We start from the raw sequence: 24,501 nt of genomic DNA, 5'->3' as shown, positions 1-24,501 counted from the left end.
TTTACCTTCTGGGCACTGCCAAGGTGCTCTTGAGCAAGGCACCAAATCCCCCAACTGCTCGGGGCGCATGTCCAGCAGTTGCAGCCCACTCACTATGACATTTCTCCATTTTTGCATGTATTGGACCTGAGCATGTGTGTGTACTATAGACCTGTGTGTAGTGTGTTCTAAAAAAAAATTGTAACCCCCCCTGGGATCAATAAAAGTATACATTATTATTAATAATTGCAATAACAAGTTTGTCTTTAATTGGAATTAGTTTATTATTTAAGAAAAAAATTCTTATTGGGAAGTTTCTAGTAAAAAAATTCCATGAATATACACAAATGTCACAGTATATCTAGACAATCTCATTCTTATTCTTCTTAATCTTTTCGCTCAACAATCTAGAGACAAGATAAAATGGCGGACAGAGTTAACATGGGAAAATAAAAACTAAATAATCCCTCTGTTTTAGATTAAAACTCTCAATGTATTGAGATTATTCTGGTTTTACCATTAAACTGAATAATTATTTTTTTGTTAAAAAAGAAGTAAAACACACAAACAGTTAATCTTCATTAATCATACTAATCTAACATTTTCAAAGTCTTTAGTCAAGCCTATTATAGCAAAACATCAAAAGTCATGCGTTCTTCCTTACATACTTAGAATTCTTGATGAATACATCTAAAAAGCTTCAGAACTGTCACATAGCCTACAATTTAAACAACCTTTTAAACCAAATTTAAACAACATAATCGGTGTCTTTAAAAATTAGGTTGACCATTACAATTACCTTGGGGTTGCTTAACCCATCTTGCTTGATGTAAAACATGAATATTTACATAGAAGAAAGTAATGAAAAGACTGATAATACAAATATTTCATGTTGCTTCTTTAGTAGTTTTAAGAGGCCTTGTATTTTCAAATTTCATAAATCCAATAACAAAATGCTTAAACAGATACTATGTACATGATTAAAGGTTTAGGAGCTTAATTTCATTGCTCTTTTCATCTGAAGTGTCTGATGTGCGATCAGCTGATATAAATGACCTGGAGCATTCCTTTTCACAGCAGACACAAATAGGTTAATCACTAAAAGTGCTTTCCTGATGACTAGTATAGGGTGCTGGATTTAATTGATAACATTGTGTCCAGCGACTATTGTGTCAAAAGCCCACTTAATGTCGAAAGCTACAACACATATTTGTACTTGTACATTTTACTCCTTTAATCAGATCCCTCAAGCTCATTGATGAGAGGCCTAATACTCTTCATCCTTCTAAGGATGTCACAGAGAGCGTCTTTGCCCATTGTGCTGGTCAAACTCTGAAGAATGCCACTCATCTGGTCTTGTGTGGATTTTAAAGCTCTCACAGCCTCATAGTTCTCATTTGAGATCAACCCCCTATCCTTGAGCTTCAACAGGATGCCTTCTGTATCAGTCACTCTGTTAATCAGATCTGTCTGATGGAGATCTACGAAATGACCTGAGGCAGGAAGAAAAAAGCAAAAAAAATATGTTATTAAAGCTGCGAGCAGCGATGGACGGGCCCTCGCGCCTCTGCGCGCGTCGGGGTTACCAGCCCATGTGACCGTGCATTTTCGCGGCGCTCAGACACGCAAATCGTCAACAATGAAAAGAGAACTCCCCGCTGAGTTCAACAATACCTCACACGATACTCTACGTCATACGGCTCATTAGCTGTGAAAAGGGGCGTAGCTAAAGCATAGGGGGTGGGTTAACCCATCACTAATTAAAAAGGAAGTCTCTGCTGAGTTCAACGATACCTCACACAAGACTCTACCTTAGATAGGTCAGCATGTATGAAAGAGGGCGTGGCTTGAACATAGGGGGCAGGCCAAACCATCACCAATGAAGAAGGAAGTCTCTGCTGAATTCAATGATACTTCACACAAGGGTTTACATCAATCGGGTCATTAGTTATAAAAGGGGGCGTGGCAAAATCTTAGGGGGCGGGCCAAACCATCACCAATGAAGAATGAAGTCTCTGCTGAGTTCAATGATACCTCACACAAGGGTATACCTTAAACGGTTGAAATGTTATGAAAGGGGGCGTGGCTTAAGCATAGGGCATGGGCCAAACCATGACCAATAAATAAATAAGTCTCTGCTGAGTTCAATGATACCTCACACAAGGGTTTACATCAAACGGGTCATTATTTATAAAAAGGGGGCGTGGCTAAATATTAGGGGGCGGGCAAAACCATCACCAATGAAGAATGAAGTCTCTGCTGAGTTCAATGATACCTCACACAAGGGTATACCTTAAACGGTTCAAATGTTATGAAAGGGGCGTGGCCTGAGTAAGTGGGCGTGGGCATATTATAGGGGGCGGCTCAGTATCACATGTAGACCACACATTCTAAGTTTCATGTAAATCGGATGATGTTTGTCATATAAGGTGCATTTCCTGTGGCCAGGGGGGGGTGCTATGACCAAAAGTCAATTTTGGCCGCCACGCTACGCCCACACCGTCTGACGAAAAGTTTTTCTTTTAATAACTTTTCATCGTTAAGGTGTTGAGATGGTACAGACCAAGTTTGAAGTCCATTGGATGAAATCTGTAGGAGGAGTTCGTTAAAGTATAGCACCTTGACTTTTAGGCCTACTTCCTGTTGCCACTAGGGGGCGCTATGACTTTAAGTAAATATCGGCCCGTTATATAAAGGAACTGACAAAAATTTGAGGGTGGCAATGGTGCTCAAGGCCACTATGTAAAGTCATTTTATCATTTCTCAATCCTAATTTGTATTTTTGCACATTACTTACGTCCATTTTTATCCATCCAGGGAGAGCGTTGTGGTTTTCTTTCCTTGGGTTCTGAGCTAGCCATCTCTGAGGATTGTAATGCGATACAGTACAATGGAATGGGATTCCATTAGTGGTGCATACAGCAATAAAAAATATTAAACAATTCTACAGAAATGTGTTCCCTCCAAAAACAGTGCCCCGACCTTGTATTACTTTCTAATGTGTAACTGAAAATATACATAACTATTCTGTATTGTCTTCCAGAACAGAGCAGAATATAACACAACTAGTCCAATCACAGAGCAACAGCAACAATACTTAAAATAATTAAACAATTAAGCCTGGAACTATTTTTGAAATTTCTGCCAGGTGGGTATTTCATTATGCTTAAATTATAGTAGCCTATATAACAATTCTTACCCTTTTCTCCAGGTTTTGTCTGGATGGCAAAGGCTACAGGACCTCTGATGGTAAATCCAATGTAAAAGAAAACTTGGCGTGGTCTCCAGAGGCTGTTTCGGAGGTTTGCATCTATCTCAATCGCTGTACCACCAATTGTTGCATAAACTTTGTAGTTTCGTACCACCCCTTCAACTTTGAGAAGGTGTTCTTGGATCTTCAGCTCTCTGAAAATGTTCTCGTTGCTCCAGTTGTTGCTCCAATCTTGTATTGTTTCCTCATTTTGCTCAAGAAACATTTTTTTAAGGACCTTTCTGTGAACAATTCTGGTCAGATCTTGACCTTTTCCAATGAAAAACAGAGGTGGGAGGTACCTTGATCGAAAGTGTATCTTATATGCATCTTCATAGGAGCGGCGCATAAGCCCAATTAATTCATTGAGGTCAAGGACACATTTCTCTTCACTGTCTGAAGGCCAGCACAGGAGGAGGGTTAACATCTGGAGCTCAGGTGCATCTTTGGGGATCAGAGGCATTTTCTGTTTAAACACAGTTAAATCATTGCAATCAGAAGGAAACATTGCTCCCCTATTTCTTAACATGATATGAGCGAGGATGTAGTTGGCCAGAGCTGAGACCGAATCTCTCTGTGAAAAGATTTCTTCCCACCATGTAGTTATTTCCTTAAGGTCTGATTCAGTGCATTCTCTGTCAAGACATGAGAGTACTCCAGCAGATGTGTCTACCAGGTTTTGCTTAAGCTTCTGGATGAGATCAGCACCTTTGTCTTTGAAGTGCTTTGGTGGGTAGTCTCCGACATACTTCCTGTAGCAGTCTGAGGTGTCTCTAGAAATGTATGAGGGATCATCTTTCTTCATGTCAGGCTTTGAGTAAGTCAGATATTTATCAAAAAATGCACATTTTCTCTGAACGTCATCTCTTAGGCTTTTTATTAGATCGTTAAATCTGAAGAGTTTGTTGTCTCCAAGTGATCCCAGGACAGACTGCAAGGACACTTTCTTTGTGAGAACTCCTCTCCAAGTTTCGCTCTGACTGACAAGTCGGTCATACACAAGGTTGCAAACTTGTAGATAACCAAACATCCCTCTGGTGTTAAAAACATGTGAGACTTTGCTCTCGCCATCTCCTTTCATGTCTAACCCACGTTCATTTTCAGCAAGTTGTTCTTCATCTTTGAAAGCCTTAATGGCCTTCGCGGCCAGTTGCAAAATTTCTCTTGGATTGGCAGAATGCTCTATGTTCTTCAGGTGGTTCTTATGGACTTGGCCCAGTGTGTCAGCAATAAATGAATTTTGGGGATCTCTTTCCTTTGCTGTCTTTGCCCACATTTCTGCCAGGTTGTAGTCTTTTAGTTTCGTGTAATAAAAACGAGCAAGTGCTTGTGGAAAAAAAGGATTTTGATCAAACTTATTTGACGCCATCTCTAAAACAGATGCACTCTGGACATAATCCTCTGTCCTTTGAATATCTAGAATCAGTCTAGAAAATCTTTCTTGCTCCTCTTCCATCTCTGTACTATTAATTTGGTTCTCTTCTTCTTTGGTTTCTTTTGGTTTTGGTCTTCTCTTGGTTAACATGTCTTTGACAAAACCAACCAAAAATGCAGGAACCTCATCTCTGCACAAAGTGGTCAATAGGTTTCTTGCTGTGTTACTTCTGGCCACGCCCGCCTCTACCATCAATTCAGTACAACACTGTGCTATCATAGGGTGAGCCATGCAGACTTTTTTTCCAGATGCTTCTTGGAAGGTGATGATGAGATGGCTAAAGGGCTCCATTCTGTCCTCCAGTGAAAAGTCTCCATGAATGTAATCATGTTTGATGAAGTCCAGGCACTGAGACTCCAGCAGATATGAGCCTGGTACATAGGCATTCAGCAGTGATATGAAGGCAGCAAGCTGGGTTTTCTTTGGTTTATTTGCGCTTCGGACTGTGCTGAATACTTTGCATACTTTTTTGACATAAGCTTGAGAGAAATTAGTTTGCATTATGTTAAAGCCATGGAATTGGTTGCATTGTTCATTGTACTTTCTACAAAGTTCTTTATTTTTCTCATCAAACTTTTGCTTCTCTGTGTCAGAAAGTTTTTGTTGTAGTACGACATGGTCACTGTTTTGTAGAAGGGCATCCTTTCTAACGCAGTTAAGGAATATCACCACAGGCATACGGGTGACTATCTGCTGCTCAGCAATCTTTACCATAATGTTGTCTTGCAGATTTTCCAAAATCTGCTCATCATTCATTAACAGCAGCACAGTTTTCTGTTGACGTTGACTGCCTGCTGTGAAAAGGTGGACCACCTCCTTGGCAACATTTGTGATGTCTGAGGTTGAGCCTGTTAAAACAGCACATCTGAAGGTTTTTCTCAAGTCCCATAACACCTTCATTGCCAGTGTGGTCCCCCCACAACCTGGCTGGTGGAATAGTTTAACAGCTGATATTCCGGGGAATTTCCTCTGTTGTTGAATTTGATCCACAAGTTTGTTGTATCCGTCTCGTTTGATGAAAGGCGTTCCAGTGCCATCTGATTCTGCCTGTTCACTAATGTAAAAGTTTAACCATTTGGGTGGGCCCCCTCTGTAAAAGTTTTCCTCTGCCTGTTTAACAACTTCTGGATCAATGAACTCTCCTTCAAACTGATTTGCATTGAGAACATCCAACATTTCCCCACTTCTAGCAGTGGACAAGGCTGGTCCATTTGCCATCTTGGACTTTCAGTTTCCTGTACATTAATGGATGAAAAGTTGATAAGGAAAAATCTGTTATTTGGACTATAGACACACACAAAATGCTACAAAGCTAGCATGCAACCATCAAGTACAGATGCAGGGGAGAAACGTTAAACACCTGGCTCAGCTTTGTGAACCTCTTCCTGTTCAGCTTGATGTTGCCTAGCAATGCAGGAAGCATATATACCCAATTAAAGCACAGGAACTATATTTCATGATGTTTAAGAAAAGCAAGAAAAAAATTAATTGTTTAAGTAAAAGGAATTCATTATATTTATTTTTATTTATTTTTTTTATAATTGCAAGTGGCCATGGTATAAGCTGATGGGTTTTGGCCTCCACGTCATCCGTTACAATAATGAAGCACTACGCAGGGAGGGGCCATTGCTCTAACCTATAAAATAGGCAACATCCCCACCGGTTCAGTTGTCTACAGCATCTATCTTTCTCCTTATCACATTTTGCTGACATGGTCCTTTTATTGTAACTCTCTAACACTCACCACCCTCATTATGTACCTGTCTGATTTGTTGCGTGATGCTCCGCATGCTCTCCTTCACTTAAGCAACTTATATACAGTAGGCTATACCATACAAAAAAGTAGAACTCTAGTGCAGCCAGTTGACTTTTCATAGACTGTGGCTACACTCAATGATTCTGGTTGAGATACATTTTGTTGATTTGTATGATTTGGCACCATGAATCATTCATGTGTATATATATTGTATAAAGAACATTTACATGTTATATGTGAACCAGTAATCTGGCCTTACCAGCCCATAATTTACAACAGCTAGTAAAAGTATTTTACTTGATCCCCAGGTTCTCAAATGTGCTGTGAACTGGAGATTTCGGGGTTAGCCCCATACATAAAATAATAACTAATTCACAATGCTATGCTGCGCAGCACAGATACAATGTAGGCCTGTGCATTTATTATTGATTTAAACATTTGTTTTTAATAAGTTATTAGCCTACTCCAACTTAGACAACAATGTTTCTGATAAAATAGGCCTACTTCACATTAAATGAACATGGATGGTTGTTTGACATTATTACAATAACATGATCAAATGCTTCACCTGCAGCTGGCCTGCTAGCAGTTTTGAGCCAGTTCTGCAAAGTCGCAGTTCTTTATCTGCTTCCTTATTCTCTTTTTTCTCTCTCTCTCTCTCCCTCCCTCCTTCAGTCGTCTTTGTTATGAAGGAAAATATAATAATACAAAGTTTATTACATTAACCAATTGGGACATTTTTATTTATCATCTCACAACAAAATAAGCTTTTAGCTTTCACTTACGTTACATCTGCTTGTTGGTTTAAAAGTCACATTACATATGACATGCACATGTAAACAATGTACTGTATAATCTAGCATGATTCAAGAGCCCAAACCATCACATCCCTGAGCCTCTCTCTTGTCTACAGAGCACACACTAATGTAACAGACATATAACTACAATAGCCTGCTGCTGCTACATCATAGGCTTCACTAGCTTTGTAATGTAGCATGATACGTTAATATAAGTCAATGCTGCGCGATGTGATGCAAACGTTACAAGCTGCAAATTATTTGAAGCCCAAGTAAAATTTTTTTTTTACTATTCACAGAGCATTTGTCATACAAATAACTTCCAAAACTCACGTGAAGGCGGAAGGGCTTTCCGTCTTTAACATGCAGTGCCAAAGACTCTCTACTTCTTAACTGTCTCTGGCGGTGCTCAGTGTGTGAGAATATCAACAAAGTCACAAGACTGGGTGCACAGGCTGACAACTGGCTGTTGCCCAGGCAACAATAGCCCGTACCTGTGCACATCCCTGAGTCAGGTAGGCTATTATACATTGATGTATTAAAAGAGCTGGATTTGGTGCTGCCACTCTCTCAGTCTTGATATAGTTTGGCACTCAAGATACAGATTGACAGCACAAGAACGTCACCAAAAAGTTTGGTACCAAAATGTCAAATAGTATCTTTATAGTCTAACTGAAACTTCAACATGTTTGCAGATTTAAAATTTTTCTCACCTTTTTCCATATAATGCAGAAGTCTCACATGTCATGTACTCAGTAGTAGTGATCGGTAAGTATGTGCTGTAACCTGAATGGTGGTTGGATTAATATAGCCAAATGTCACACCCACATTACGTGGGTGTAATTACAGACAGGTATGTACAGCTGACTGTGAATGCCAACTAAAGTAATACATATTTTCCTGCAGCAGTATCGTTTTATTGGAAATGCTTACAAAGATTTTCAGTAAAGGGTGGGGAGCTTGATTTGATCTATGAAATGTTGGTCACAGTTCACGCAAATAATTTACTATCATTGCCAATTATTAATCTCAACAACGTTGACAACAACAAACCAGTGTTTTAAGGTTTATTTTAATACACTTTCAGTTTAGTTTCCTTTAATCTCATTCCTCACAAGGAAACCTAACAATGCAATCTTTCACTTTCACAACAGGTCATTTCTGTGGTGATTTAAACCTGTTCATCAGGTTTCACCAGAGTTGGATTAAATGTCTGTTGTTGAATCAGGGCTTTGCATAGATACTTTACAATTCAAATGACAAGTTCAGCTTAATAAATGGACTACTTGATAAATTGAGCTCATTTTATTTTTGTATGTTATGGACGGCTGCAACTAATGATTATTTTCAAGATTAATCTGGTACAAGTAACTCACATTTAGAGAATAAAAGGTACATAGTTACATTCCAATATGTTATCTTTAGGTTTTGTAACGTCTCAACCATCTTTGAAAGAAAGCAAGTTCACACAGTATAGGTTAGCAAATATATTTTAATATATAATATTTATATTCATTTTAGCACAATGACAAAATGGCATAATTTCAGTTGTCTCATTTAAATCATGACAAAAAGCCACCCCTTAATATATTTGTTTCAATAATACCTCATATCATATTTTGTTGCAGTCATTGCAAAATGAATCCTAAAGCACTTCCTGTTCCGTGAGAGGAAAACCTTAGCAGAAGTTTCTAACAGCATTGAGCCAATGGCATCCAACGGGGTTATTTCATGAGCTATGGGATAATGTAAAAATGGATGTTATGACGCTCTTTTCTGTATTAAGCACAGTGTCACATCCTCCAACACCACATCAGTTTTTTGTCACTGGGACAGCACTGGATCACTTCACTGACTCAAACCAAATTAAACTGTGTGCACATTATCTAACAGCTGTAAATCTAAATAATCACACTTGTTAAAGAGCGATAAGTCTGACAAACATAATGGAGTGGATTGACAATGTGGGAAAAAAAAATACTTGTCACTTGCTACACCATTTGAAGCACATTACAAAATAACAAGCAGAAGACAAGAGAAAACATCCCACTGGCTGACTCTTAAGGCAGAGACACACAGGGCAACTCTCAGTGCCTACGAATAATCTCTGCAACATTAGTTACATCAAAATGTTTTTAAAATGTATAGTTCAAATGTTCACATTTTCTGATATTAATCAATTGAATTCAGTTAGCAGCTGAAAATGATGTTTCAATTCAAAACCCTGCAGGTGCATTTTGGGAAAATCTCTGCTACTTAGAGAATTGTCCACCCTCAAAGTCATTGAAATAAATTGTATAATACTAACACATTACAATTTTCAAGTCCTGTCTGATGCCTCTGTAAATACCTTAACTCCTCTCATTGTAAATTAAAACTTAAACTGCACCACAGGAATGTTTTTCAGTTAAACCTACAGTAACCAAGATCAGATTACAGTTGAAAACACAACACCTCAAAATAGCCTCTATTGTCCACTACTGCAAAAACGCACACACGTCAGAAATTCTGTGATCGAGCCACAAACCTTAAAGTGACCATCTGAAATAAAGATTGATCACCACAAACATCATTAGACATTGCTTAATGTTAAGCACCGCACGATTTCAAGTTCATCCACCCGAGCAGTTTGCAACTGAATCCAGTTGGCACTTATACCCACTATGTGAAAGCTTGCTTTTTATTGTGCATGAAATGTAAACTTTATTTGTCAAATTGAAAAGAAAACCTTTCTTTGCTTTGCAGCTCTAGAGAAAAGTAAGTAGGTGTGGTTAAAAATCTTGAGCACAATATTCAGGAACTTAATGTGACTTACACTCTTCCTGTGACGTCTAAAAGGTGCAAAGGAAAACATAAAAACATTGCTGCACAACTTTATATGACGCAACTCTGACCAGACATTCAGCATTCCTAACATAACACATTTTACAGCATTCTTGTGCAAGTCCTGCCACATTCAAAAAGATATTGACTAGATGAGGTGTGGCATCTTGTACACACACCAGAGATGTTTATGAAAGTATGAACCTACATACAGTACTACTCTCTGATCACATCTCAAACAGCTACAACCACCCAGACTATTCACACTACTCTACCCAGCACATAGTTACCTCTTCACTCTATTACTTCATCCATGCACCATTTAACCATTAACTAACACCTTCCTTTAAAAATAGCAAATAAAACTATGGAGCCAATATTGAATAGATAAACAGTAGGCCCTACACTATGAAATAATATGAAAATATGAATACATTGTGTAAATTAAATCAATAAATCATAGCACATTAACTATAACCTTTCATTTCTCTGAGCATCGCTGTACATGCTACCTATCTAATTAGCTTGCTGGGTTGTTTAGCAGTATTTAGCAACTAGCTCCAGTTCAAGCTCTAGGCAAGAGTGACTTGAGTCTTTTTGTTCTTCTAGCTAGTTAGCTGGCTATAGGTAGGTAGCATGTGGAGCTTGTTAGGCTAAATAAAATGTTAATTTCAGTGTCTATGTACTGGTTTTATTTACAGTTGGACAGAATCTGTATTACTTTGACATTTTGCTCTAGCTAACATAAGCTAAGTGGCTAAGTTTGGTAGTTGAGCTTCTTTGCTCAACAACGATTGCTAAATTAATTATTTTACACAATTTATTCATGTTTTTTAGAATTACTTATTTATTCATCTAACATCGAACCTTTTGGGGCTCCATACAAACTAGAGGGACTGCTTATTGTTTTTATATCCAATGGGTTATCTTTTTATAAAGTGAGTAGAATCAGAAAATACTTTTCAGAAAACACTGCTAACAATCTGGTAATAAAGGCTGCACTCTACAAATCAGAGGTCAACATTTCTTAAACTTTCTACATGCACCTAGCCCAACATTTCAAGACGCTATACTCTTTACATTTCCTACTCTTGGTGCAATGTTCAAGTGACAACATGTCTCATATGGACAAAAAAGGCAGATTACCACTTTGTGACTGCTTTTATCTTTTGTCATGATTCGGAAACTCTGAATAAAATCATTTTCACGAGCGGTGACCACGACACATCTGATCAAATACGACACAGAGAAACATAACATGTTACATATCAAATACAATGAAATGAATATCACTTTTTTTTTGTAAAATCATCACCCAAAGGCAAAACAGCAAAACGTGAATGAAGTGAATAACATGAATTATAAAAGTGTTGAAACATGGTCTGCTTAACATAAGCAACACGTTTTCACCTCCTTGATTTGTTTCCAGTTAGTTAAACAAAATCAGGGGACATAAAACAACAATATATAGGCATAAATAAATTAATCAAGTTCAAAACAAACAGAGATATATATTCAAAATACATATTTACAACATAATAAAATGAAGAAAAAAACTATTAAGGGAAAATTATACTTTTGTTTGAATCAATTTTAATTAATGGTTAGCATTACATGCTGAATACCTTCACACCATATGTGCCTCTTCGTTTCCTACTTCACCTATACTCATGTATTGGTTATAATCAGGTATTAACATTAAATACTTAGATATTTTAGTAGGTTTATACTTTTGCAGCATTTACTAAGTTGATATGTACTTGGTATAAGGATATCCAAATTTGACATCATTTGTGACTGATATGTTGGTATATTATGTGCCGATTGGCTACCGAAAACGCTAAGCAATGCCAAACATATAATCCACCTGGTGATGAAGTCAGAGGAGTAGGAAACAGAAAGTGGATGTTAAAAACTATAAAACAAATAGAGAAGGGTGCATCACAGCCACATGTTGATGCTGACAGAACTTCTAACACTCCAGTGAATACAACCAGGAGAATCTAGAGCATCTCTCAGCTGGATTTTTTTTCTTCTTTTTTTGATGTTTACATATATTGCATGGACAAACTACTGACAAACTACCATACAATTGTTAACATGAGTCCACTGCCTACTGAAATTCTGAGAGAGAAAAAAATAAAAGTCACTTGGTCACATACGTCTAAATTCAGAAGTTGCTATTCAAAAACATTTCAAATAAAAAGAGAAGATAAACGAAAATACAATGGCCCAAATCCTCCCTTGCTGATATTTTGAACAATTCACGGAAGCGTACTAAAGATCATGCATGTTGGTTTTGTAAAGTCAACAAAGCTCACTTCACTGAAATGGGGGTGGCAATCTGTCGTCAATAAACATCCATTTTAACACTGGTAAGGACCATTATTACAGGTCCATAGCAATGCAAGTTCAACTTTGCTTCTGTCCCCTTTGCCTGACAAATGCTGTCAGTTCCAGCTCTGTATGATAAATACGGTAGTCATACTTTGTGTTCAATATATATAGGCTCAAGCTATGGGGTGGTAACACAGCTTCACTTGGGGTCCGGGCCAGCAAAAGGAGGGGAGGGAGGGAGGGGAGGAGGGCTAGTCTGGGCTGAAGGGAAGAGCCACAGAAACCTCCTGACACTGTTATACTTCATCAATCTGAAATATCCCAGTACATGGATTATATGGGATGCCAACCTGTGTGTTATTTTATGATTAGGGTGCTGCATTCTACCTACCTACCACAGTTTTGTGGCATTGGGTAATGCCTTCACTATGGCATGCGTTATGAAACCGAGATTTGAATTTAATAATCTACACTTTCGGAGACACTCTTGGAACAGCTCCGAAAACGGCGGCGGAGTCATTAGGTTTCCATTAAAGTCAATGTGTGTATTTCCGCTGGCTGCATAACGGCTGCGTTCCGACTCCGGCACAGCTTCGGCGGTCCGCAGCCCTCCGGAGCAGATACGCAGAGCTTCTATTTTTGCCGGACGCCGGAGAGCTCCGCAACAATTCAATTCAGCACACGGCAGATAGTGCGGGACAGGAAGTCGAGCACAGAAACAAAATAAACATCCGGTTAATTTTCTAAATAAAATACACTGTGCTCACGGCGGATCATATTTCCATGCACTACATTTTGAAAACACAGCACAGAGCTGTTTCCCCTCTACTCCTCTGGATGGAAACAAACTGTTGTTGGTTTTGTGGTTCTATTCTACCTGAATTCGTGACTACAGCTGTCAGTTATGGCCGCAGCCGTGCCGCAACAAATCTGGACCTGGTGGGTATTGACGGATGGCGGAGCACGCAGCAGACACGCAACGGAGCCGCTCTGCAGCCGTTCTGCATCCAGTGGAAATCCGGAGTCAGAACTGTCACATGCCTACAATTTAAACAGCCTTTTAAAACACATTTAAACAACATAATCTGTGTCTTTAAAAATTAGGTTGAACATTACAATTACCTTGGGGTTGCTTAACCCATCTTGCTTGATGTAAAACATTAATATTTACATGGAAGAAAGTAGCCTAGTGAAAAGACTGATAATACAAATATTTCATGTTGCTTCTTTAGTAGCTTTAAGAGGCCTTGTATTTTCAAATGTCATAACAAAATGCTTAAACAGATACTATGTAAATGATTAAAGGTTTAGGAGCTTAATTTCATTGCTCTTTTCATCTGAAGTGTCTGATGTGCGATCAGCTGATATAAATGACATGGAGCATTCCTTTTCACAGCAGACACAAATAGGTTAATCACTAAAAGTGCTTTCCTGATGACTAGTATAGGGCATTGGATTTAATTGATAACATTGTGTCCAGCGACTATTGTGTCAAAAGCCCACTTAATGTCAGAAACACATATTTCTACTTTTACATTTTGCTCCTTCAATCAGATCCCTCAAGCTCATTGATGAGAGGCCTCATACTCTTCATCCTTCTAAGGATGTCACAGAGAGCGTCTTTGCCCATTGTGCTGGAAGTCAAACTCTGAAGAATGCTACTCATCTGGTCTTGTGTGGATTTTAAAGCTCTCACAGCCTCATAGTTCTCATTTGAGATCAACCCCCTATCCTTGAGCTTCAACAGGATGCCTTCTGTATCAGTCACTCTGTTAATCAGATCTGTCTGATGGAGATCTACGAAATGACCTGAGGCAGGAAGAAAAAAGTATAAAAAAATAAATAAGAAATATGTAAATTGTAAATCAAGGAACTGACAAAAATTTGAGGGTGGCAATGGTTCTCGAGGTCACTATGTAAAGTCATTTTATAATTTCTCAATCCTAATTTGTATTTTTGCACATTACTTACCTCGATTTTTATCCGTCCACGGAGAGAGTTGTGGTTTTATTTCCTTGGGTTCTGAGCTAGCCATCTCTGAGGATTGTACTGCCACACAGTACAATGGAATGGGATTTCATTAGTGGTGCATACAGCAATACAAAATAACATTTAAAAAATTCTACAGAAATGTGTCCGTCCAAAAACAGTGCCCGACCTTGTATTACTTTCTAATGTGTAACTGAAAATATACATAACTATTCTGTATTGTCTTCCAGAACAGAGCAGAAGATAACACAACTAGTCCAATAACAGAGAAACAGCAACAATACTTCAAATAATTAAACAATTAAGCCTGGAACTATTTTTGAAATTTCTGCCAGGTGGGTATTTCATTATGCTTAAATTATAGTAGCCTATATAACAATTCTTACCCTTTTCTGCAGGTTTTGTCTGGATGGCAAAGGCTACAGGACCTCTGATGGTAAATCCAATGTAAAAGGAAACTTGGCGTGGTCTCCAGAGGCTGTTTCGGAGGTTTGCATCTATCTCAATCTCTGTACCATCAATTCTTGCATAGACTTTGTAGTTTCGTACCACCCCTTCAACTTTGAGAAGGCGTGCTTGGATCGTCGGATCTTTGAAAATCTTCTCGTTGCTCCAGTTGTTGCTCCAATCTTGTATTATTTCCTCATTTTGTTCAAGAAACATTTCTTTGAGGACCTTTCTGTGAACAATTCTGGTCAGATCTTGACCTTTTCCAATGAAAAACAGAGGGGTGAGGTACCTTGATCGAAAGTGTATCTTATATGCATGTTCATAGGAGCGGCGCATAAGCAGAATTAATTCATTGAGGTCAAGGACACATTTCTTTTTACAGTCTGAAGGCCAGCACAGCAGGAGGATTAACATCTGGAGCTCAGGTGAATCTTCGGGGATCAGAGGCATTTTCTGTTTAAACACAGTTAAATCATTGCAATCAGAAGGAAACATTGCTCTCAGATTTCTTAACACAATATGATCGAGGATGTAGTTGGCCAGAGCTGAGACCGAATCTGTCTGTGAAAAGATTTCTTCCCACCATGTAGTTATTTCCTTAAGGTCTGATTCAGTGCATTCTCTGTCAAGACATGAGAGTACTCCAGCAGATGTGTCTGCCAGGTTTTGCTTAAGATTCTGGATGAGATCAGCACCTTTGTCTTTGAAGTGCTTTGGTGGGTAGTCTCCGACATACTTCCTGTAGCAGTCTGAGGTGTCTCTAGAAATGTATGAGGGATCATCTTTCTTCATGTCAGGCTTTGAGTAAGTAAGATATTTATCAAAAAATGCACATTTTCTCTCAACCTCATCTCTTAGGCTGTTTATTAGATCATTAAATCTGAAGAGTTTGTTGTCTCCAAGTGATCCCAGGACAGACTGCAAGGACACTTTCTTTGTGAGAACTTCTCTCCAAGTTTCGTTCTGACTGACAAGTCGGTCATACACAAGGTTGCAAACTTGTAGATAACCAAACATCCCTCTGTTGTTAAAAACATGTGAGATTTTGGTCTCGCCATCTCCTTTCATCTCTATCCCACGTTCATTTTCAGCAAGTTGTTCTTCATGTTTGAAAGCCTTAATGGCCTTTGCGGCCAGTTGCAAAATTTCTCTTGGATTGGCAGGATGCTCTATGTTCTTCAGGTGGTTCTTATGGACTTGGCCCAGTGTGTCAGCAATAAATGAACTTTGGGGATCTCTTTCCTTTGCTCTCTTTGCCCACATTTCTGCCAGGTTGTAGTCTTTTAGTTCCGTGTAATAAAAACGAGCAAGTGCTTGTGGAAAAAATGGATTTTGATCAAACTTTTTTGACGCCATCTTTAAAACAGATGCACTCTGGACATAATCCTCTGTCCTTTGAATATCTAGAATCAGTCGAGAAAATCTTTCTTGCTCCTCTTTCATCTCTGTACTATTGATTTGGTTCTCTTCTATTTTTGGTCTTCTCCTGGTTAACATGTCTTTGACAAAACCAACCAAAAATGCAGGAACCTCATCTCTGCACAAAGTGGTCAATAGGTTTCTTGCTGTGTTACTTCTGGCCACGCCCGCCTCTACCATCAATTCAGTACAACACTGTGCTATCATAGGGTGAGCCATGCAGACTTTTTTTCCAGATGCTTCTTGGAAGGTGATGATGAGATGGCTAAAGGGCTCCATTCTGTCCTCCAGTGAAAAGTCTCCATGAATGTAATCATGTTTGAAGAAGTCCAGGCACTGAGACTCCAGGAGATATGAGCCTGGTACATAGGCATTCAGCAGTGATATGAAGGCAGCAAGCTGGGTTTTCTTTGGTTTATTTGCACTTCGGATTGTGCTGAATACTTTGCATACTTGTTTGACATAAGCTTGAGAGAAATTAGTTTGCATTATGTTAAAGCCATGGAATTGGTTGCATTTGTCATTGTACTTTCTACAAAGTTCTTTCTTTTTCTCATCAAACTTTTGCTTCTCTGTGTCAGAAAGTTTTTGTTGTAGTACGACATGGTCACTGTTTTGTAGAAGGGCATCCTTTCTAACGCAGTTAAGGAATATCACCACAGGCATACGGGTGACTATCTGCTGCTCAGCAATCTTTAGCATAATGTTGTCTTGCATTTTTTCCAAAATCTCCTCATCATTCACTAACAGCAGCACAATTTTCTGTTGACGTTGACTGCCTGCTGTGAAAAGGTGGACTACCTCCTTCGCAACATTTGTGATGTCTGAGGTTGAGCCTGTTAAAACAGCACATCTGAAGGTTTTTCTCAAGTCCCATAACACCTTCATTGCCAGTGTGGTCCCCCCACAACCTGGCTGGTGGAATAGTTTAACAGTTGATATTCCGGGGAATTTCTTCTGTTGAAGAATTTGTTCCTTAAGTTTGTCGTATCCGTCTCGTGTGATGAAAGGAGTTCCAGTGCCATCTGATTCTGCCTGTTCACTAATGTAAAAGTTTAACCATTTGGGTGGGGCTCCTTTGTAAAAGTTTTCCCCTGCCTGTTTAACAACTTCTGGATCAATGAACTCTCCTTCAAACTGATTTGCATTGAGAACATCCAACATTTCCCCACTTCTAGCAGTGGACAAGGCTGGTCCATTTGCCATCTCGGACTTTCAGTTTCCTGTACATTAATGGATGAAAAGTTGATGAGGAAAAATCTGTTATCTGGACTATAGACACACACAAAATGCTACAAAGCTAGCATGCAACCATCAAGGACAGATGCAGGAGAGAAACGTTAAACACCTGGTTCAGTTTTGTGAACCTCTTCCTGTTCAGCTTGATGTTGCCTAGCAACGCAGGAAGCATATGTAAGGGATAATGTAGAGCGAGGCGGTTGTTCGCTCTACATTATCCCTCTTATTACATGGCTACTTACCAAATAAATCAATAATTTGACTAATAACTTGACAAAATATTTATTTAAATGGGAGTTTATTGATTTAAATACGACTGTATTGCTTCCACTAGAGAAAATAGTCCGTTCCGTCTCTACGGTTGGGATACTGCGTCCATAGCAACGTAAACTCTGTAGCTTTTTAATGCAGTCCTTCGTCTATTACTCAACACCACCTTACAGGCTGTGGTAGTAGCCGTATATTTTATGGGGTGCTGTCGTGGTGGACAAATGACCCAGCTGCTGTTTTAATCACTGCAGCAATTGACACAACATTAGCTGAAGCGTTGTAATAATAAATAGAATTTATATAGCGCTTTTCATGGACTCAAAGCGTGAGCTAGCGGGCTATCGGCTGCTCTACTTCACATTAAACTGAACATTTCTGTTGACAGTGAAGTAGGACACAGTAAATGGCTTCTTTGGGAATATTTATTTGGACGTTTATGTCCTCATTCATTTCATTTCCTTTTTACACAGCCGCTGCAGGTTGACACACCGGTAGCTAAGTTAACGTTAAACAAGTTGCAATGTAAGCTAACTAATTAGCCTTGTTGTCCCTACGGCTGTTACTGCGTAGCGATCATAGACCGTATTTAAAGATATGGTGATAGGCGCTCACCAGATCTGCTGTCATTGCTTGAATTGGCGGACAGAAGTTGCTCCACGTTTCCCCACTTTTTGCCACAGCTGATACATTATCCGGACTTCTATCTGTCCTCCAGAGTTAACAGAACTGCGTCCATGGCAACACTCTGCTATGCATGGCAACGGTGTGTTATCCTTAGCAGCGGTCTGTTATCAAGAAATCAGAAAAGCAAGAAAAAAATGAATTGTTTAAGTAAAAGGAATTCATTATATTTATTTGAATTTATTTTTTTTATAATTGCAAGTGGCCATGGTATAAGCGGATGGGTTTTGGCCTCCACGTCATCCGTTACAATGAAGCACTGCGCAGGGAGGGGCCATTGCTCTAACCTAGAAAATAGACTGTGGCTTCACTCAATGATTCTGGTTGAGATACATTTTGTTGATTTGTATGATTTGGCACCATGAATCATTTATGTGTATATATATTGTATAAAGAACAATTACATGTTATATGTGAACCAGTAATCTGGCTTTACCTGCCCATATTTACTTGATCCCCAGGGCCCAGTTTTTCAAAAAATTTAATCTGCATCAAATTTATATGGATTTGGAAATCCCATGTTTTGCTATCCAGGATCACCTGATCCATTTTACTTTTATGCCAGTTTTTTAAAGGGACATTGGATTGGATCACTGTGATCCAAATACCTAATATTAGGATTACCAAATCCTGTTTACCAGAGCCTTAAATGGAACCAACAGTGTAACCTACTGGCCTAGCAAAGAACAACAGGTAGGCAAAATACTGGTGGCCAGAAATAGCCATTGTTTGTTTTAATTTTAAGAAACAGAAACACTATAATAAACAGAAACATTTTACATTCTTTATTTTGTTATAATGTTTTTTTTTACCATATCTCATTAGATGTGACATGCTTCACATATGCTTCAAATATGAATAAATGTATATATCATCAGTAAACATTGATTTTGTGATCATTTACTTAAAAGAAAAACACTCTCTGATGTTATTTGGTTTGAAAAATCACAACTGAATCAATCCTTCTGATGGGATCAGGATAATCCTGTTTTTTTGGATCAAATAGATCCCAAACCGAGTTCAAAGTTTTGAAAAACCCAAAGGGCAGGTTTGATCCAGATCAAATGTAAGATTGGATTACATGGTCTGATCTTAGTTCGGAATCCCTCTTTTGCTTTTGAAAAACCCATTTCCAAGATTTGATCCAATCCGTGATCCGAAATCCCACTGGATTACTTTTGAAAAACTGGGCCCAGGTTCTCAAATGTGCTGTGAACTGGAGATCTCGGGGTTAGCCCCATACATAAAATAATAACTAATTCACAATGCTATGCTGCACAGCACAGATACAATGTAGGCCTGTGCATTTATTATTGATTTAAACATTTGTTTTTAATGAGTTATTAGCCTACTCCAACTTAGACAACAATGTTTCTGATAAAATAGGCCTCCTTCACATTAAATTAATATGGATAGTTGTTTGACATTATCAAAATAAAATGATCAAATGCTTCACCTGCAGCTGGCCTGCTAGCAGTTTTGAGCCAGTTCTGCAAAGTTGCAGTTCTTTATCTGGTTCCTTATTCTATTTTTCTCTCTCTCTCTCTCTCTCTCTCTCTCTCTCTCTCTCTCTCTCTCTCTCTCTCTCTTCTCTCTCTCCCTCCCTCCTTCAGTCGTCTTTGTTATGAAGGAAAATATAATAATACAAAGTTTATTACATTAACCAATTGGGACATTTGTATTTATCATCTCATAACAAAATAAGCTTTTAGCTTTCACTTACGTTACATCTGCTTGTTGGTTTAAAAGTCACGTTACATATGACATGCACATGTAAACAATGTACTGTAAAATCTAGCATGATTCAAGAGCCCAAACCATCACATCCCTGAACCTCTCTCTTGTCTACAGAGCACACACTAATGTAACCCTGCTGCTGCTACATCATAGGCTTCATTAGCTTTGTAATGTAGCATGATACGTTAATATAAGTCAATGCTGCGCGATATGATGCAAACGTTACAACCTGCACATTATTTGAAGGCCAAGTAAATTTTTTTTTTTTTACTATTCACAGAGCATTTGTCATTATCTCCATAACTTCCAAAACTCACGTGAAGGCGGAAGGGCTTTCCGTCTTTAACATGCAGTGCCAAAGACTCTCTACTTCTTAACTGTATCTGGCGGTGCTCAGTGTGTGAGAATATCAACAAAGTCACAAGACTGGGGGCACAGGCTGACAACTGACTGTTGCCCAGGCAACAATAGCCCGTACCTGTGCACATCCCTGAGTCAGGTAGGCTACTATACATTGATGTATTAAAAGAGCTGGATTTGGTGCTGCCACTCTTTCAGTCTTGTAGTTTGGCACTCAAGATACAGATTGACAGCACAAGAACGTCACCAAAAAGTTTGGTACCAAAATGTCAAATAATATCTTTATAGTCTAACTGAAACTTCAACATGTTTGCAGATTTAAAATTTTTCTCACCTTTTTCCATATAATGCAGAAGTCTCACATGTCATGTACTCAGTAGTAGTGATCGGTAACTATGTGCTGTAACCTGAATGGTGGTTAGATTAATATAGCCAAATGTCACACCCACAGTACGTGGGTGTAATTACAGACAGGTATGTACAGCTGACTGTGAATGCCAACTAAAGTAATACATATTTTCCTGCAGCAGTATCGTTTTATTGGAAATGCTTAAAAAGATTTTCAGTAAAGGGTGGGGAGCTTGATTTGATCTATGAAATGTTGGTCACAGTTCATGCAAATAATTTACTATCATTGCCAATTATTATTCTCAACAACGAATAACCTTAAAACACTGGTTTGTTGTTCAAACCAGTGTTTTAAGGTTTATTTTAATACACTTTCAGTTTAGTTTCCTTTGATCTCATTCCTCACAAGGAAACCTAACAATGCAATCTTTCAATTTCACAACAGTTCATTTCTGTGGTGATTTAAACCTGTTCATCAGGTTTCACCAGAGTCGGATTAAATGTCTGTTGTTAAATCAGGGTTTTGCATAGATACTTTACAATTTAAATGACAAGTTCAGCTTAATAAATGGACTACTTGATAAATTTAGCTTATTTTATTTTTGTATGTTATGGACGGCTGCAACTAATGATTATTTTCAAGATTAATCTGTTACAAGTACCTCACATTTAGAGAGTAGAGGTACATAGTTACATTCCAATATGTTATCTTTAGGTTTTGTAACGTCTCAACCATCTTTGAAAGAAAGCAAGTTCACACAGTATAGGTTAGCAAATATATTTTAATATATAATATTTATATTCATTTTAGCACAATGACAAAATGGCATAATTTCAGTTGTCTCATTTAAATCATGACAAAAAGCCACCCCTAATATATTTGTTTCAATAATACCTCATATCATATTTTGTTGCAGTCATTGCAAAATGAATCCTAAAGCACTTCTTGTTTCCTATGGGAAAATTTAAAAATGGATGTTATGACGCTCTTTTCTGTATTAAGCACAGTGTAACATCCTCCAACACCACATCAGTTTTTTGTCACTGGGACAGCACTGGATCACTTCACTGACTCAAACCAAATTAAACTGTGTGTACATTATCTAACAGCTGTAAATCTAAATAATCACACTTGTTACAGAGCAATAAGTCTGACAAACATAATGAAGTGGAATAACAATGTGGGAAAAAAAAATACCTGTCACTTGCTACATGTTTGAAGCACATTACAAAATAACAAGCAGAAGACGAGAGAAAACATCCCACTGGCTGACTCTTAAGGCAGAGACACACGGGGCAACTCTCAGTGTCTACGAATAATCTCTGCAAAATTACTTACATCAAAATATTTTTAAAATGTATAGTTCAAATGTTCACATTTTCTGATATTAATCAATTGAATTCAGTTAGCAGCTGAAAATTATGTTTCAATTCAAAACCCTGCAGGTGCAATTTGGGAAAATCTCTGCTACTTAGAGAATTGTCCACCCTCAAAGTCATTAAAATAATTTGTATAATACTAACACATTATAATTTTCAAGTCCTGTCTGACGCCTAAATAGCTTAACTCCTCCCATTGTAAATCAAAACTTAAACTGCACCACAGGAATGTTTTTCAGTTAAACCTACAGTAACCAAGGACAGATTACAGTTGAAAACACACCACCTCAAAATAGCCTCTATTGTCCACTACTGCAAAAACGCACACACGTCAGAAATTCTGTGATCGAGCCACAAACCTTAAAGTGACCATCTGAAATAAAGATTGATCACCACAAACATCATTAGACATTGCTTAATGTTAAGCACCGCACGATTTCAAGTTCATCCACCCGAGCAGTTTGCAACTGAATCAAGTTGGCACTTATACCCACGGGAAAGCTTGCTTTTATTTGTGCATGAAATGTAAACTTTATTTGTCAAATTGAAAAGAAAACCTTTCTTTGCTTTGCAGCTCTAGAGAAAAGTAAGTAGGTGTGGTTAAAAATCTTGAGCACAATATTCAGGAACTTAATGTGACTTACACTCTTCCTGTGACGTCTAAAAGGTGCAAAGGAAAACATAAAAACATTGCTGCACAACTTTATATGACGCAACTCTGACCAGACATTCAGCATTCCTAACATTAACACATTTTACAGCATTCTTGTGCAAGTCCTGCCACATTCAAAAAGATATTGACTAGATGCAGAGGTGTGGCATCTTGTACACACACCAGAGATGTTTATGAAAGTATGAACCTACATACAGTACTACTCTCTGATCACATCTCAAACAGCTACAACCACCCAGACTATTCACACTACTCTACCCAGCACATAGTTACCTCTTCACTCTATTACTTCATCCATGCACCATTTAACCATTCACTAACACCTTCCTTTAAAAATAGCAAATAAAACTATGGAGCCTATATTGAATAGATAAACAGTAGGCCCTACACTATGAAATAAAATGAAAATATGAATACATTGTGTAAATTAAATCAATAAACCAATAAATTGTGAAGTAATTTAAGAAATGTATCCAGCTCAACTTCATTATAATGATACATTTCATATTAAAGTTTTATTCAATTTCATTATGTACATTCTTACTTCAAAATGTGCGTTCAGCTCAACAACTGCTACCAAATTTAGCCAGTTAGCTCATGATAGCTAGAGTAACAAGTCATTCTGATTAAATTAACTAGAAGCTGCTGCTCTTAATAAACATAGCACATTAACTATAACCTTTCATTTCGCTTAGCATGGCAGTACATGCTACCTATCTAATTAGCTTGCTGGGTTGTTTAGCAGTATTTAGCAACTAGCTCCAGTTCAAGCTCTAGGCAAGATTGACTACAGTCTTTTTGTTCTTCTAGCTAGTTAGCTGGCTATAGGTAGGTAGCATGTGGAGCTTGTTAGGCTAAATAAAATGTTAATTTCAGTGTCTATGTACTGCTTTTATTTACAGTTGGACAGAATCTGTATTACTTTGACATTTTGCTCTAGCTAACATAAGCTAAGTGGCTAAGTTTGGTTGTTGAGCTTCTTTGCTCAACAACGATTGCTAAATTAATTATTTTACACAATTTATTCATGTGACTATTTTTTAGAATTACTTATTTATTCATCTAACATCGAACCTTTTGGGGCTCCATACAAACTAGAGGGACTGCTTATTGTTTTTATATCCAATGGGTTATCTTTTTATAAAGTGAGTAGAATCAGAAAATACTTTTCAGAAAACACTGCTAACAATCTGGTAATAAAGGCTGCACTCTACAAATCAGAGGTCAACATTTCTTAAACTTTCTACATGCACCTAGCCCAACATTTCAAGACGCTATACTCTTTACATTTCCTACTCTTGGTGCAATGTGCAAGTGACAACATGTCTCATATGGACAAAAAGGCAGATTACCACTTTGTGACTGCTTTTATCTTTTGTCATGATTTGGAAACTCTGAATAAAATCATTTTCACGAGCGGTGACCACGACACCTCTGATCAAATACGACACAGAGAAACATAACATGTTACATATCAGTAAATACAATGAAATGAATATCACTTTTTTTTTTGTAAAATCATCACCCAAAGGCAAAACAGCAAAACGTGAATGAAGAGAATAACATGAATTATAAAAG

The 24,501-nt window shown here is 38.0% G+C and overlaps 2 protein-coding genes across 4 annotated transcripts; both read right to left on the bottom strand.

Annotated features, from left to right (window-relative positions):
- Positions 1 to 290: 290 nt before the first annotated feature.
- Positions 291 to 7,985, bottom strand: LOC120572239 (sterile alpha motif domain-containing protein 9-like). Of its 2 annotated transcripts, none has more exons than XM_039821458.1 (4): positions 7,931 to 7,985; positions 3,179 to 5,899; positions 2,777 to 2,842; positions 291 to 1,472 (listed from the first exon to the last, which is right to left on the bottom strand). In XM_039821458.1, the coding sequence occupies exons 2-4, from the start codon at positions 5,880 to 5,882 to the stop codon at positions 1,213 to 1,215; spliced, it is 3,030 nt and encodes a 1,009-aa protein (XP_039677392.1). In that variant the 5' UTR covers positions 5,883 to 5,899; positions 7,931 to 7,985; the 3' UTR covers positions 291 to 1,212. The 2 variants fall into 2 exon arrangements, with proteins under 2 accessions (XP_039677392.1, XP_039677393.1); XM_039821459.1 differs by lacking the exon at positions 7,931 to 7,985 and adding an exon at positions 7,551 to 7,924.
- Positions 7,986 to 13,236: 5,251 nt separating this feature from the next.
- On the bottom strand, positions 13,237 to 20,912 carry LOC120572325 (sterile alpha motif domain-containing protein 9-like). Of its 2 annotated transcripts, XM_039821596.1 has the most exons (5): positions 20,857 to 20,912; positions 18,357 to 18,529; positions 14,753 to 17,458; positions 14,349 to 14,426; positions 13,237 to 14,186 (listed from the first exon to the last, which is right to left on the bottom strand). In XM_039821596.1, the coding sequence occupies exons 3-5, from the start codon at positions 17,439 to 17,441 to the stop codon at positions 13,924 to 13,926; spliced, it is 3,030 nt and encodes a 1,009-aa protein (XP_039677530.1). In that variant the 5' UTR covers positions 17,442 to 17,458; positions 18,357 to 18,529; positions 20,857 to 20,912; the 3' UTR covers positions 13,237 to 13,923. The 2 variants fall into 2 exon arrangements, with proteins under 2 accessions (XP_039677530.1, XP_039677531.1); XM_039821597.1 differs by lacking the exon at positions 18,357 to 18,529 and having other exon boundaries at positions 20,857 to 20,905.
- Between the last annotated feature and the right edge of the window lie 3,589 nt (positions 20,913 to 24,501).

Source organism: Perca fluviatilis, chromosome 14, assembly GCF_010015445.1.
Source record: "Perca fluviatilis chromosome 14, GENO_Pfluv_1.0, whole genome shotgun sequence".
Lineage (NCBI taxonomy): Eukaryota > Metazoa > Chordata > Actinopteri > Perciformes > Percidae > Perca > Perca fluviatilis.
Note: the sequence above shows the minus strand (reverse complement) of the source record. Positions and strands in the feature narration are given on the sequence as shown.